We start from the raw sequence: 14,489 nt of genomic DNA, 5'->3' as shown, positions 1-14,489 counted from the left end.
CTATTGGTGGTGCGCAAAACCAATCTCAGCGTCAAAATTGAGGTCGGCACCTGGCGAATACAGAAAGTCGTAATTTTCAAGAAACATAGCGTCACTAGGGCTGAGCCACTGATTGTCTGGGTCAAAAGGAGCCAGCGGACCTGGAGCACTCTGAGACGGTGCTGGAGCAGCTTCTTGGCCGGAGAAGCGATCCAACAGCTTCCGGGCACTGCCTGCAACGCTGGTCAATAGGTGGCGGGGGTGCATTTTAGATGTTATATTATTTAAGACGGTTGCTAGAACATCCAAAGTCTGGGATATCCCGGCCTTGTCGACTCGGAGGTTGGCGGGATTCCTGATGGTGATTTTGAGGAGGAAGACGAACGCGAACGCTATCATCGTATCGAAGTAGGCCGGAAGTCCATCTAAGTAGGATTGAATCTCCTGATCTGCGGCAATGACTTGCAAAATTGAGATTCCCGAGTGTACCGCACTTGTCGCAAATTCCTCTAGGTCAGGATCCAGTTGGAGATGTTCGCCTTCGGCAACAGGTGCTCTTCTGAAGGCATGGGAGCAGAGGAACAGCTTCGCAAAGTGATAATGAAGACCTACCCCCTTTCGCGGGTAATTGCCGACGCACTCATTGAAATGAAATCGCTCATTCCAATCAGCTCGCCAGGTATCTAAGGCAATGCTCAGCCGGCGGAGTTGAGGGATGAGTTGATCAGACAGATGGGCTTCGGGGTCCAGACTAAATTGGTCAAAGACCCGCGTACTGATTGTCCAGATTTCTACTTGACTGACAAGCCGAGCATCATCCTCGGTCGCAAATTCAGACTCCAGAAACTGATTCGGAGGAGTGATTGAGGTGAAGTCCCTCGTCAAGGGAGGTCTCCCGTAGCAGATTGAGAAATGATGGTCGCAAACGAAAACGAGGTAGTACAACCGAGTGCGCAAATAACAGGCGCGTTTTGTGTGAGGAGCTTTGGGAATACAGCGGTGGAGGTTCAATTCTCCCGCAAGCCGAGCAGCTGTAACGGGAGTCAGGGTTAGTACGGCATTCTTGAGAAAAGGCTAGTATGTGGACACTTGCCTGCTCCAACGAGGGTCCACGACATATCACTTATCCAAAAAGCACCAATACAAAACGCTCGCACATCGTCATGATTGTTCTTCTTGGAAAACATCTTGGAAGATGCCAAATTGACAAAGTGCTGATAACAAGTGTGATACAAATGGGAGGGAGTATGGAGGGCTCCCACAGCACATATAGCAGCGGTTAAGAGGGGGGAGCTTTTCCGGACGCTTGCTAGGGAGTCATGCTCCGCCAGAATCCTGTACAAGAAATGATCGAGGCGTCGCGCGTACAGTTGGAAGAAGGCTTCCGCATCGTCAAGCGAGATGATGCCTTGGTCAATAAGGTCGAAGTTTTCAGCCAAGTTCTGACGAGACACCTGTGGCGAGGCATCTGATACTTCCGACACACAAGATGCAGGTACCACTCCCGGTCCTCTGTTCAAGTCCATGACGACTTCCCAGCCTGGTTCTGTCGGCTGAGATTGTTCAGAGGCCATAATCGTGTCCGGTTTGGTTGAGAGGGTCGAAGGACTAGTCTCCTGGGAGACATAGAGAGGAGGATTTTGGCCGCCGGTGGACCGCTGGTTGAGCTGCCTGACCGAGTCTTCTAGCATGCGTAATTTCTCTTCGATATTGGCTTTCCATCTGCGGGAGTCAGCCTTGTCCGTACAAGCCTACATCAAATTGGCGGAGAGAGAACGGCAGCAGTCCCGCACAAGAGGCTGCACAGATGTACGTCCCAGCAATGTTGAGGTTGCCTCTGTCGTCACAGGATCGCCCCATGTCGTCTTGTCCAAGAATGAGTAGAAGTTGATCTGAGACGGACTCACGCTACATCGCTTTCAAGCAGCATTTGCAAACTCCGATTGACAACACATGACAGCCCCCGTTTCTTGCATCTGGTGCACGGTGGAGTGCCATCTCCCATATGGCATTTGATTTTCTGCTTCCGGCAGGACACGCACGCGGTGATTTTCCGGCTAATGTCAATAGGCTTGCGGTCACCAAAGGACTCTCGCAGAGCCTGTACGGCCGAAGAGCTGGGGTCGCTCGGGCTCGTCGCCATGGTCGCAGTTGCGAAGGTTCCGGGCAGTTGTGACGAGGAGAAGAGAAGAAGGAAGATGGCTCGGCGGTTTGCCTGAATCGCAGGTCAATCATGTCGTGCTTCTCCAGCCAATTGCAGCCCGTGGAGTTTGCTGACGTGCCTGGGTCCCGCAGCTCGGGTGCAGGTTGACGTGGGTTTTGACATTACAACTTCCATTCCCCCTCTTCCAGCACTTCTCGGCCAACGTGTTTGTCATTACATTCTCCCCTTTCTTCCCACCACCATGTCCACGTGGTTGGATAGATGGCCAGCCGTTGCCCGCTCATCTCAAGCCTTTGGTGTCTAGAACAATTCGGCCCAACCGGCGAGTGGCTGACTTTTCCTTGATTCTAGGACCTAAAAAGCGAGGAATGTTCGCCGAATCCTTCTACGGACCTGCGGTCTTCGTCCCAGGTGCCGGAAAGAAGTCAACAAGGCCCGTTCAGACCTCATCGATATCGAGTGAGATTATGCTTTGTACCACATCTCCACGTGGTTGCACTAGGTCCCTCAATTCGTTATCGATTATCTAGATCACCTTACAACACGTCTATCCTGAACATATGTGCCTCGAAGGATATACAGCCACTGCGGTCCTGGCCCGAGACCTGTGCGAAACCCCCAGCCCAGTAAGGGCATTCGAAAAGATGTATATCTGCCACGATGGCAACGAAGTTGAGGTTGGAAAATGACCACCAACCTCAATCCCTAAGTCAAAGTCAAGCTACATCAATAACTTTTGCTCGTTCTCATCATGTTCAACACAGCTTCCAGCTTCTCCTTTCTGAAATTCCTGGTGGTGGCGGGTGTTGGTCTGTTTGGTGATGGGTATCTGAACCTGAGCATTGGGCTTGGTACTCCTGCCCTTTCCAAGTCATGCTATCCACTTGCTGACAATTGCAGCTGTTCCAATGCTCGGATATCTCTACTTTCAAGATGAGAAGAACAAGGTCCCTACTGTCCCGGCCGACGCGATCAAAGCATCGCTCTCCATGGGCATGATCGTGGGCCAGATCGGTTTCGGAATCTTTGGCGATGCCCTAGGCCGCCATAGAATCTACGGCAAAGAGCTCATAGTGACAATACTTGGTACCTTTTTGGTTATCTTGATGCCGTGGAAGGGCTTCTCGCACCATGATGTTATTGCGTGGATGTCTGTGTTTCGAGTGGTGACGGGAATTGGCATTGGTGGAGGTAAGCAGCGACGAGAAAAAGCCCTTGAGAGAATTGATGACTGACCCTCAACAGACTATCCAATGACCTCTTCATTGTCCGCCGAGCACAACCCCATGCACTCCCGAGCGAAATTGGTCCTGACAGTGTTTGCCTCTATCGGTCTTGGAGGCATGACCTCGGGCATAGTCTACCTCGTCCTACTGGCTGCCTTCAAGTCGTCTGTCAATGACAACATATATCATCTGCAGTGGGTGTGGAGATTGCTGTTCGGCATAGGACTTGTGCCCCTCATCATCACATTATATTTCCGCTTGACCATGCCCGAAAGCAAGCCCTATCGACAATGTGAGCACGGCTTCAGCAGCTTAGGGGTAAATGCTAATGTCTATAGATGTCGCTGAGGAGACATCCCTGAAAAAGGACGGCAAACGAGGTCTTCGCGAACAATTCCGAGATTTCAGGGAGTATTTCTCGGAATGGAGGCACGCCAAAGTCCTGTTTGCTGTCAGCATGTGCTGGTTTCTCTTGTAAGCCAGCTAGCTAACTCTTCGTGCCTCGGGTACAACGTACTGACGGAAACGCAGTGACATTGCTTTCTACGGAGTCAACCTCAATCAGAGCATCGTGCTTTCGAGGATTGGATACGGCAAAGGACCCACCCCGTGGCACACCCTGTGGAATACTGCCGTTGGCAACATTATCGTAGCGGCTGCGGTAAGATGCTCTCCACCTGTTATTGTGAGTGTCCATACTAATCTTTCTCAAAAGGGATATCTCCCAGGCTACTACATCGGAATCTTCCTGCCCGACTGGATCGGCCGCGTAAAGCAACAGTTCTACTGCAGCGCCCTCGTCGCCGTCCTGTACGCCATCTGGGCCGGCGTTCTCAACCACAGCTCCACCGCTGGCCTAGTGACACTATTCACACTTTCGCAGCTCGTCCTTAATATGGGACCCAACTGCACCACCTTTCTCATCCCTGTTGAGGTCTTCCCGACCCGCGTCCGCGGCACGGCGCACGGTATCGCCGCAGCTTCGGGCAAGGCGGGCGCAATGGTGACGGCGTTTTCCTTTGGCTCGCTCACAGACGCCATTGGCCTGCCTGCTGTTCTTGGCATCCTATCCGGGGTCATGGCCCTCACGGCCTTGTGCACACTGTTGATTCCCGAGACCAAAGGCCGGACCCTTGTCGAGATCGAACAGGGCGTCATTTATGGCGTCAAAACCAGCAGCACTGAGAGTGGCACTCCGAGCGAAGGCCTGTCTCCGGAACTGGAAGGGAAGACAAAAGTCCATGTGAACGCCGATGGCAAGGGCAGGGACCTCGAGTCCATGTGAGAAGTCGCCCAGCCGAGGCGCCTTCCCAGTGCGATGGGCTAGAGGGTGGGAGGGAGGAAACGGAGAGTGTTCGTTCTCTGTGACCGCGGGAGGCTTTTTTTCCCAAGATCTCACTGTCTTTACCTTAGAAGAAGGAAAAGTCCTTGACAGAAATAGACTGTCACGCGCGTTTATTGCCTTAATCTGAGCGCTCAATTGAATGCATGCATGACAGGCATTTGCCGTTAGTCTTTGACTTTTAACAGACTATAGATTGGTTCCTCTAGCGAAATATTTTGCTACACCTTCGTAGTCAGGTAGTCGTACAAGTGCGCACCCCACCGTGAGTTGGCCGTAGCCTTCTCCGAATCCCCTTTGTCAAACCATCTCATAATCATCTTCGATCGAGAACAACGACAAAGCATCGAGCGCCTCTCGCTCGGAAATGACACTGAAGTCATCTCCATCGCCGGTGTTGTCGTCACAATAAAACTCTATGAATTCCCTCTCCCAGGGCCCATCAGCGTCGTCGGGATCGACCTGCACCCCGTCGGGCCTGCCTTGATCTTCCGAGTAACATTCCCCATCAAGTCCAACATACCTGGGCGGCCTCTCGTCTCGATCATTGCGAACCTCGGGGTTTTCATCGCCCCAAAACTCCTCAAAGTCCCAATACACCGTGTCCATGTCAACATCGTCGTCCATGGCAAGCAATTCGCCGTCCTGGGTCGCAAAGTCCAGACGTCTGGACCTCTGCTTCATCCGCCGACCGATGGCCAACTCGTTCCACTTTGAGAAGTATTTCTCCCGGTTCTTCCTGCCCGTGTGGTGTCGCACGTCGAGCGGCCAGATGTCCACGTCGCGGTCGAGCCACATGTCGCGCTTTGTCCACGTTGCTACCTTGACGGCGGCGGCATCTGCGGTGATGAGCGGGGCGCTGCCTGCGAATCCGAAACTGTTCGGAGCGTTGGTGATGGTGAGGTATTCTTGGTCGATCCAGCCCGGCTGCACGCCGCGGTACCCGTAGTATTTTGCGGATTGCTTTGAGAGGCGGTTCCTGCTGCGTCGTTGGGACCGGAGATCTCGGTGTGTTTCGGAAGAGGCGAGGTCGTGGCCACGGCGTGGCATGGTGCTGGCGAGTTCCCCTGGGTTGTCTATACAAGAAGTGGCCTCGAGCAACGGAAAGACAGGAAGTTGGAGCTGGTGATTCCAGGGACTTCTGACCTTTGAGCTCTCGTAAAAGCGGTCACTTATGGCCTCTATGCTCGAGAAGCGAGTGGGTATGTTGCATATTGTTCTTATACTCTCTGTCACATCCTGGCTGGTGACTCACTAATACCTCATCGTGGTGTCCACACTGGGAGGACAATGCTCAGCCTCGCGTAAGCTCTTTAGGGTCCTCAAGTCCATTGGCGGGCGGGACAGACTTCTAGCTCAAGTTTATGCGGGGAGGGCGGTCCACTAGGGTCATGGCCTATGGGCCTACTAGGCTGATGACTCTGAGGTTGGTGAGGCTGAGCAATAGGGGCTAGTCGGGGTGTGGCCATCAACAAATTAGGCGCCACCGGTGGGGTTGTTCAAAAGCACATTGTAGGCAGAGTGAGCCACACGTAGGCCACAAGTCGTAGGCCACACGGAAGTGCCAGCAGGAAATCCTGGTTACTTTCGGCCAGTCACTGCTAGCTGCGGCTCGGCATCAGTGGTTTCTGCAGGAATCGCGGTATAGACAGGACGATCGCAGGTCTACAGGGAGCAGGGCCTGCCAGAAAAGGAATGAGTGGTACGGCTCACAGATGCAGCAAGAGACCTTGAAGGGATCTGCTCTCAAGCTCAAACTCGCTCATACGAATTCGCCATTAGGTTCAGTGCTCTTCGTAACTCCTTCGATAGGCAGGTCGCTGACAGTTTCCAACAACCCAACGAGGCTGAGTTGGCCAACATTTCTGTTAGCACAAGCCTTAGCAGCTTGTATGGCCTCGCGTATTTCGGTCCAGCAGCGTCAATCCTCACACTAAGCGCTGGGCGTAAGACACAAGAAGGAGCTGGAGGAACCCACTTCTGCTTGTATCTTCCCATTCTCGCAGCGAAACACAGCACCTTCGACAAACTCGAAAGTCCTTGCACCGTCGGACCATGTCGTCTTGTGGTTCCCAGGCTGCCCACCCACAATCAGACAGATTAGAACAAGAGGCGAATCGCCCACGTAGTAAGGATGGTCCGCATTCACCCCGAGTATCCTCGGGTTGGTAAGTTGAGTCTGTTAATGACGAGGGGTCAGTAGCACAATGGGCAGTGTTGCTTCGCAAATCTCACGTTCAGCGCGTTCCCAATCACTTCGACAAGATGTTGCACATCGGTGTCCCTCTTCTTTGGGTCGAGTGCAAAGATACCTGTATTGCTCGTACTCCACACGAAATTCCTCCTTTTTACCTCTATATTGAGCAGAGTTCTCTCGATATCTGGGATAGGCCGACTGTAATGAAGAAAAGCCATGACGAAAATAATTCAGGAGGGCTCCGACAAGGACAAGATCTTCTTAGATGAGGGATAAAGAGAATACTGGATGGTAAAGATGCAGCTTAGAACTGTTGACCTCCGTCACTGTAGGAAACACGATCAGTTTTCAAGTCGGAATAGAGCTCACTGCGGGGCAGACGGTTACGCAAACCCTTCCATCCTTGGACACGAGGTTTGCAGTATCAGGCTGAGTACATAGGTCAGGGCGACAAGGCGCTGGTTCTGCGCGGTCTGATTCGACAGGTCGGGCCTCGGGTAGACAACTGTCCTTGTTACGATGGAGTAAAGCACAGGAGCAAACCCTGAGCATAAAATTGTGGACAGCAGCCGAGAAGCAAGGGGAGCTCAGGTAGTTTGACCTCCGGACACCATATACACTCGTCTTTCAAACAAATATTCCCTCATCATAACGGCTGTATGTGCCAAAATCCGGTGATCAGAATCAGCTGTTGCTCAAATGACATCTCTTTGGGTACTCGAAGAAAGTGAATTGAATTGAGAGAATTTGGGAGTGGAATGTAGGTACAAGTTGGTTTGTGAAAATCGAATCTATTAATTGCTGTTAAAGGGGTTAGTAGAGGGGTGAGTCGAGCTCCGCGCAGATTCAAGTTCCGTTACCTGGTGACTGCCAAATCTAGCCGATGCTCGTTTCGAGGATTTCACCTCGCTCAAACATGTTCTTGCTGGACAAGACGTATTCACATCCTGAAACATAAGAGTCCCATTCCACTCGAAGATCAACGCAATCAAGTATGCTTGTCGCGAGTTGAAATGAAAGTCTGTATGGACAAAACCGACTCTTGATCTGAACTTTTCCAAGCTGCGCTGTCGGCCTCTATACTCCACCGGTGGACATTTCTTATCGATAAGAAAAAAGTTGTCTCGGACTGTACATTTTGCTCCTCACTCCAAATATTACAATTTCACCTGCGCAAACCCCCCAATTCCTCCTCTTCAAAAGTTTGTAACTCAAGGACACGATCATGGCTAAGGCGAGAAAGAAGAAGAGGACTCATGTTCCCAACAATGACAGGCCTGGAAAGCCCGGACAGGCCAACCGACCGCCCAAGAGCATGGTTATTCGCATGGGCGCAGGCGACGTCGGGTCTAGCGTGACACAGCTGGCGCGAGATTTTCGAGCAGTCATGGAGCCTGATACTGCAAGCAGGTTAAAAGTGAGCACATACGCAGTGTGGCGGTCTATGCGCATCTCGAGCTGACGTTCTTTACCCCAGGAGCGACGTGCGAATAAGTTAAAAGACTACACCGCCATGGCTGGTCCGCTGGGTGTCACACACCTCTTCCTCTTTTCGCGCTCGAAATCCGGCAATGTCCACCTCAGAGTCGCTCTTACACCGCGGGGGCCGACCCTCACTTTCAGAGTGGAGCGTTACGCTTTGTGCAAGGACATAGCGAAAGCCCAGAAACATCCCCGCGGCGGAGGGAATGAATACCTGAATGCGCCGTTGCTGGTTATGAACAACTTCACCTCTCAAGCATCAAGCGAAGATGCCAAAGCAGATCCCATCAAGAAACAGCTCGAATCCCTCACTACTACTATATTCCAATCCATATTTCCTCCCATATCTCCACAGACAACCCCTCTCAGCTCAATACGAAGAATTCTGCTATTGAACCGCGAACCTCAATCAGATGGTACATATATAATCAATCTCCGCCACTACGCAATCACTACCCGTCGAACGGGCGTTTCAAAACGAGTCCGCAGATTCGATCCAAGTGAACAGCGACTGAGAGAGAAGAAGTCGGGAGCGCTGCCGAACCTGGGCAAACTGGAGGACGTTGCGGACTACATCCTTGACCCGTCCGCCGGGGGCTATACATCTGCCAGCGAGACCGAGCTGGATACCGACGCCGAGATTGAAGTTCTGGAAACCACCACGCAGCGAGTCCTGAGCAGGCGAGAGCAGCTACGACAGCGGCAACAAGAAAAGCAACAACAAAATGGAGAAAAAGACAAAGACAAAACGACGAAAGACTCCGGCGCAAATGGCGGCGGATCATCGAACGTCGAGAAACGGGCGGTGAAACTCGTCGAACTCGGCCCCCGGATGCGTCTCCGCATGGTCAAAGTGGAAGACGGCATCTGCGAGGGACGGGTCATGTGGAACGAGTTTGTCACCAAGACCGAAGCCGAGGAGAAGGCGTTGGAGGAGAAATGGACCAAGAAGAGGCAGGAGAAAGAGGCTCGACGGAAGGAGCAGAGGGAGAATGTGGAGAGGAAGAAGCTGGCCAAGAAGAATGCGAAGATTAATGCGGGACAGGGTGACGGGGAAGATGATGACGAGGAAGACGAAGAGGAGGATGAGGAGTGGGATAGCGATGATATGGAGGACTGGGAGGATGATGATCATGATGATGAGATGGACGACGTGGGCGCCGAGGGAAACGCGGCCGAGAACGGGAATCAAGAGTGATTTGTTTTTTGTCATTTTGTCATTCCTTGTTGCATGCTAGAGATGGCGATGCCTTGTGCATTAGCACCTAAACTGGCTCAGCTGCTTGAGCTTTCGGGTGGCATTTTCCTCAGCCCTGGTGATCGCTATCGATGATGGTACCGTACCCTGCCGTATGCATGCATGTCTGCCTGTCTGCTTGCTTGCTAGCTCTATGCCTGGCTCATCGGACTCACTTCCACATCACAATCTATCCATCGCCATGCCCGTTCAGATCAAAGTCAGTTCTCATCTCATGTCGCGTGTATCCCCTCCCCTGTCGATACCTAGTAATTTGCTCCGTGACCATGACCCACGACCACAATGGAATCATTTTGCTCACAACCCCCCATGACAATACGCCAGAATTGGAAAAGTCCCTATTTTCCTGCAGATTCGCAATTTCGGTTTGCAAAGAGAATAAGAAGAGAAGTATCCTTATCCCTAATACCGGCATGAACGGGGGCCTGGACTGTAGGCGGGGACCTGCGGTCGACAGAAACAGAGACAAGTGTTACACAACTTTGCGCGTGGATCAAGGGCTGGATGTTGAGGGCTCATTTCTTGGCCGTGGCATAGCGCTTGACCCATTCGCGGGCTTCCTTCTCGTATGCGCTGTAGTCGCTGCGGTATTGGTCCGCGATCTTGCCTTCGACGGCGTCGTCGGGGTTTGGTTCTAGAATGACGAGGGTTAGTATTGGTACTAGTGATATGAGATTGAAGGAAGATATATTCGGCGACAAGCATGCCGTGACCACTCGACTCGACACGACTGAAATGATCCGAGCCGAAGCAGCACTCACAGATTCAAGGATCCGTCTTCGGGTCGAGTGGACCGGTGAGGCTTGGTCGCGAGGCTTACCGGCAGGAGGGGATGCAAGGGCGAGGTTCCAGTGTCAAACATACCTTTCAACAATTGTCGAGCAAACTCCAAGACCGCGGCGATCTTGGTGCTAGGCTTCCATTCCGACTCCCTCAACATGCCCAAGCACATGGTGCCGGAGTTCGGTGGAGAGTCATTGGAGATGTTTGGATGGTAGATCTTGGTGGTGAACATGACGGTTGGTGGCTTAAAGGGATAGTTGGGTGGGAGGGTCAGGGAGAGGTTGAAGAGGTGGCCCTATATATATTGGCGACAAAATGAAAGGAAGGTCAGTGAAGGTTTTTCCTCTGTTGTTTGGTTGTGCTCCATTCTTCCACGGTGCGGAGTATTAGGCCACGGGATGAAGACTAGGCAACGGCAGCCCTGGGCGGGACAGCAGCCAGGAGGACACTGCGCAGAGCCCAAAGCGTTGTTCCCACGGGAGAGACTGCGGACAGAACTTACAGCATACGGCGATCCAGCTGGTCCCTCCATGGTGACTTTCCACTGGAAGAGATTCGCCTCATCGGCCAAAGCGACCGTGATCCCGGCAGGTGGAGAAGTGGTGAGTTCACCAAGTTCCTGACACGCAAGGTCAGTCATGTACAGTCTCTATGGTCTTCTTCACGGGCCCTTCTCTTACCTTGGTGATGCGCTTGTGGGCACTCATGATGGATAGAGAGTTGAGGGAAAAGTTGCGGGTTTGGTGTCTTCAGAGCCTTCTCACTGCCTAGCCCCGCCGTTCCGCCTTAAGGCTGCTGGAACGGGAGTTCGGCAACGGAATGCTTTTGAGGATACAGATTGTTGGCGCTGAGGGCGATCAAGGGACTGATGTCTGACAGCAAAAGTGGTTGGAAGAAAGGTCGGAAGTGGTTGATAGAGGAATGTTGATGGTCTATCTCAAGTCTATGTCAGGGAACAATGAATGAAGTGGGTTGGAGATAAAGTGCAATGGCAAATGATCGACCGGAGTTGTTTGCTTCGGAGGCGCATTAGGCGACCATGTGCAAAATGTCACAAACAGCGATAGAACCTGGTGTTGAAAGGCAACCGGCGTTTCCGGCACGAATTTCTGTTTATGGACCGTGGACACAAGCAGCCCGGCTTGAGCTTGTGGTCTTCAATCTACCTGACAGCTTCTCTGTCTAAATCTGACAATACGCCGCCGCTGGGGAGTCGCTCAGGAGCAACAACACAAAGAATATCTGATCCTCCTCCCATGCACAAAGAAGATTGATTACCTGGTAAAAAGAGTTCCATTATCCCATCATTCATCCATCAGTGCCACTGCTTCTAAAAGTGACACACAAGCGACAGTATTCGTGAGTCAGATCCAGCACATGCTGCGGGAGATTGGTGCTTTGGACAATAGAGCGGATCTTGACGGCCCCTTCTTCTTCAATGAGCTTCCGGATCGAGTAGAAGAGTTCCGGCGAAAACTGTCACGTCAAATTAGCACAAGGATTGCAGGCTCTGGTGTAGGTCCCTTACCTCCGAGTACCACCGGTATTGCCAGGTGATCAATCGGATCAAGCATGCCAGTACGTGCCTTGTGTCGCCTTTCTTCTCGTACATTCGAAGTATTCCTCTCATGGCCTTAGGCGAGAACCGGATGTTCAAGCATTGCTGATATGCTTCCAGCGCCTCGTTTGTGTGGTGTAACCGCTCAGCGAGGTCTCCCAGGATCTCCCACTCCGCTGCTGATTTCTTATACTGCATTTGTTGTTGCCGGTACTGGCCCATTTCGGTCCGCCATATTGTGTATATCCGGAGGTCCTCATACAGAACCATGAACAAGTTGTCGAGCCACCGCTCGCATAGGCGTTTGTTCTGGAATTGTGGGTAGTTGTTGTGAGATGGATCTGGCTCATCACTGCCCGACTTGACTTCCTCTGCTGCAATTGTGGGCACCGGTTTCTCCATTGATCGGTGCGCCTTGATCTCTGCGTTTTCATTTTCGTTGAGGCCGCCATTTAGTGTCGGCGCAGTGGAGGAAGATTCATCGATAATCTTCTCCTCATCAAGTTGATCGCCCAGTTTCTTCGGCTCTTCCAAATCAGAAACATCATCTGACTCGTCGTCGTCGTCTACTCCGTTCTCCTTTTCCTTGGAGTGGCCATTTGGAGTTCCAGACAGAGCGATTGTGCTCGCATTCTTGCTAGTGGGTATCTTCGGGGTCACTTGGTGCTGCTTTTCAGACCGGTACTCTTCTTCCATCACGAAGACCTGACTGCGCGTCCTCAAGAGTGTGTCCCATCCGATGGCCGCAGCAATCCGTGTCAGCAAGCTGTATGCTTTCAAGAAGGTCCCTTGATACGTGGCCGCCTGTAATTTTCGTAACGAGACATGGACTTGATCATAGGGCTCTCCGTGTCTTGGCTGTCCCTCGTCGATCTCGTCCAGCGCACTCTCTGGAAGGATTGGCAGGAGCACGCGACTCGGCTCAGGCATCCTAGGTGAGTCCTTATCCTGGTACGAGAACATGGGACAGGAGTTCAAGGTAAGCAAAGCCAGATCCCACTGCTCCAGGTCCACATAAACCTCTGCCAATCGAGCCCAAGTACTGAACTCACTGGGAGCTGCTGTGACTCCTTGCTTCGCTAGTTCCAAGGCCATCTCGCCCTCGCCTTTGCTCTGGCAGAAGGCGGCTTGACAGTCCAGAAGTGCATAGTCCATGGGAACATCCTGTAATGAATCATGTAGAAGCCGCACGGCTTGGATCTCTTCGTCTCCATCCAGTAACACTCTGGCCAGCAATGACGAAACTTCCACGTCCTTTGTCCGTAGCTTCTCGAACAAGTTGATGCCTGATGCAAATCGTCCAGTTGTCCGTATGTACTTCAAGAGTCCCGCTGTGAGATGGTTGGAGACCACGTTGGGGATTTGGATTTCCGGGTCCGATCCAAGTTGACGGCCATTGAAGAACAATCTCTCGGCGGCTTCGAAGAAACGGTGCTCCAGCTCAGTGTTAATGATCGGGTTGAATCTTCGGACGCCAATAATCTTCTTTATTGTATCACCGCTGCCATTGTCTGAATAGGAATATGCTCGCAAAACGGCGCAGAGAAACGTCTCCAGCCACAAATTCTCCGTTGCAACTCTTCTGTCTCCCCTTTCATCCACACAGTAACTCTCCACACTGCCCGGGATTTTGACTTCGACGCGCATATCGAGATGCGAAAAAGCGTTGTAGCAACAATAGAGCCCGGATACCACCTTGTGGGTCTTATCCGTGGGATTGAACGTCAAGGTGTTGACGTACGCCGCCAAGCTCGCAGAGGAGGAGGCATCGATGCCGGTAACATGGTGATATACGCCAGTCTGCTTATTGCCAGCTTTGACGCTCTGCTTGACCAAGTGGACAAGATCAGGAGGTCCCAGTTCGCGCAGTCCGGGTAGACTTTCTGTGCGAGCGTCTACCGCGAGGCCGATCTCATCGTCTTCAATGATCCTGCAGTAGCCTGTTAGCGGCGAGAACAACGAAGAAACACTATATGGAGGACTGCTGACTCTGGCACTGCCGGCGCAACCATGGCGGCGCACCCTTACAGGCGGAGGAGGGCAATTAATTTGTGGACAGATTGAACAAAGCTAGCGTATCGAGACAGTCCGTAAGTTTTTGTGGCTGGAGCCCGGTGTTGAGGAAGTGGCGAGAGAAGACCTGATGAGGCCCTCAAACAAAAAGTCTTCAAGCTCTTATTCCTGCTTGAAATGTGGATGCTACGTGTCTCATCAATGCCCGGGGAGTGTTGAAGGATCAATTGAGTGCAGTTTCGGCAAGCTTTCCTAAACCGGATCTGCCACTGTCGCGACTTTTGAACGCGTTGAAGGCAGACTTGATGCCTTCCTAATAACCGGCTCAACACAACATCTTCACTGTCTTCATGGGGACCTCACCGACCTCACATGTGCAATATCATCGATTATCCCACTCGCCGTGCATGCTTCGTCAAAAAACGCTGTGACATCTGCAATGAGTCTGAGATGACTCTGATCCAACCCCGGATGAATCGTCGCAGAT

The 14,489-nt window shown here is 52.2% G+C and overlaps 7 protein-coding genes across 7 annotated transcripts; 2 read left to right on the top strand and 5 right to left on the bottom strand.

Moving 5' to 3' along the window:
• Z520_04640 (uncharacterized protein) lies at window positions 1–2,122 on the bottom strand (the record flags this gene model as incomplete). Its single annotated transcript, XM_016775145.1, has 3 exons — window positions 1–1,010; window positions 1,067–1,701; window positions 1,887–2,122. The coding sequence occupies 3 exons, from the start codon at window positions 2,120–2,122 to the stop codon at window positions 1–3; spliced, it is 1,881 nt and encodes a 626-aa protein (XP_016634125.1).
• Window positions 2,123–2,894: 772 nt separating this feature from the next.
• On the top strand, window positions 2,895–4,654 carry Z520_04639 (uncharacterized protein; the record flags this gene model as incomplete). The annotated part of the gene is made up of 6 exons (XM_016775144.1): window positions 2,895–2,994; window positions 3,044–3,334; window positions 3,389–3,699; window positions 3,722–3,843; window positions 3,901–4,030; window positions 4,085–4,654. 6 exons carry the CDS (start codon window positions 2,895–2,897, stop codon window positions 4,652–4,654), a joined length of 1,524 nt encoding a protein of 507 aa, XP_016634124.1.
• A 357-nt stretch (window positions 4,655–5,011) lies between these two features.
• Z520_04638 (uncharacterized protein) lies at window positions 5,012–5,761 on the bottom strand (the record flags this gene model as incomplete). Its single annotated transcript, XM_016775143.1, has 1 exon — window positions 5,012–5,761. The coding sequence occupies one exon, from the start codon at window positions 5,759–5,761 to the stop codon at window positions 5,012–5,014; it is 750 nt and encodes a 249-aa protein (XP_016634123.1).
• Window positions 5,762–6,644: 883 nt separating this feature from the next.
• On the bottom strand, window positions 6,645–7,126 carry Z520_04637 (uncharacterized protein; the record flags this gene model as incomplete). The annotated part of the gene is made up of 2 exons (XM_016775142.1): window positions 6,645–6,890; window positions 6,947–7,126. 2 exons carry the CDS (start codon window positions 7,124–7,126, stop codon window positions 6,645–6,647), a joined length of 426 nt encoding a protein of 141 aa, XP_016634122.1.
• A 1,007-nt stretch (window positions 7,127–8,133) lies between these two features.
• Z520_04636 (uncharacterized protein) lies at window positions 8,134–9,588 on the top strand (the record flags this gene model as incomplete). Its single annotated transcript, XM_016775141.1, has 2 exons — window positions 8,134–8,325; window positions 8,386–9,588. 2 exons carry the CDS (start codon window positions 8,134–8,136, stop codon window positions 9,586–9,588), a joined length of 1,395 nt encoding a protein of 464 aa, XP_016634121.1.
• A 575-nt stretch (window positions 9,589–10,163) lies between these two features.
• Z520_04635 (uncharacterized protein) lies at window positions 10,164–11,138 on the bottom strand (the record flags this gene model as incomplete). The annotated part of the gene is made up of 4 exons (XM_016775140.1): window positions 10,164–10,282; window positions 10,513–10,726; window positions 10,934–11,050; window positions 11,112–11,138. The coding sequence occupies 4 exons, from the start codon at window positions 11,136–11,138 to the stop codon at window positions 10,164–10,166; spliced, it is 477 nt and encodes a 158-aa protein (XP_016634120.1).
• A 601-nt stretch (window positions 11,139–11,739) lies between these two features.
• Window positions 11,740–14,001, bottom strand: Z520_04634 (uncharacterized protein; the record flags this gene model as incomplete). The annotated part of the gene is made up of 3 exons (XM_016775139.1): window positions 11,740–11,907; window positions 11,960–13,919; window positions 13,979–14,001. 3 exons carry the CDS (start codon window positions 13,999–14,001, stop codon window positions 11,740–11,742), a joined length of 2,151 nt encoding a protein of 716 aa, XP_016634119.1.
• Between the last annotated feature and the right edge of the window lie 488 nt (window positions 14,002–14,489).

The sequence above is a fragment of the Fonsecaea multimorphosa genome (assembly GCF_000836435.1).
Source record: "Fonsecaea multimorphosa CBS 102226 unplaced genomic scaffold supercont1.7, whole genome shotgun sequence".
Classification (NCBI taxonomy): Eukaryota; Fungi; Ascomycota; class Eurotiomycetes; order Chaetothyriales; family Herpotrichiellaceae; genus Fonsecaea; species Fonsecaea multimorphosa.
This window is presented reverse-complemented; position numbering and strand designations above follow the sequence as displayed.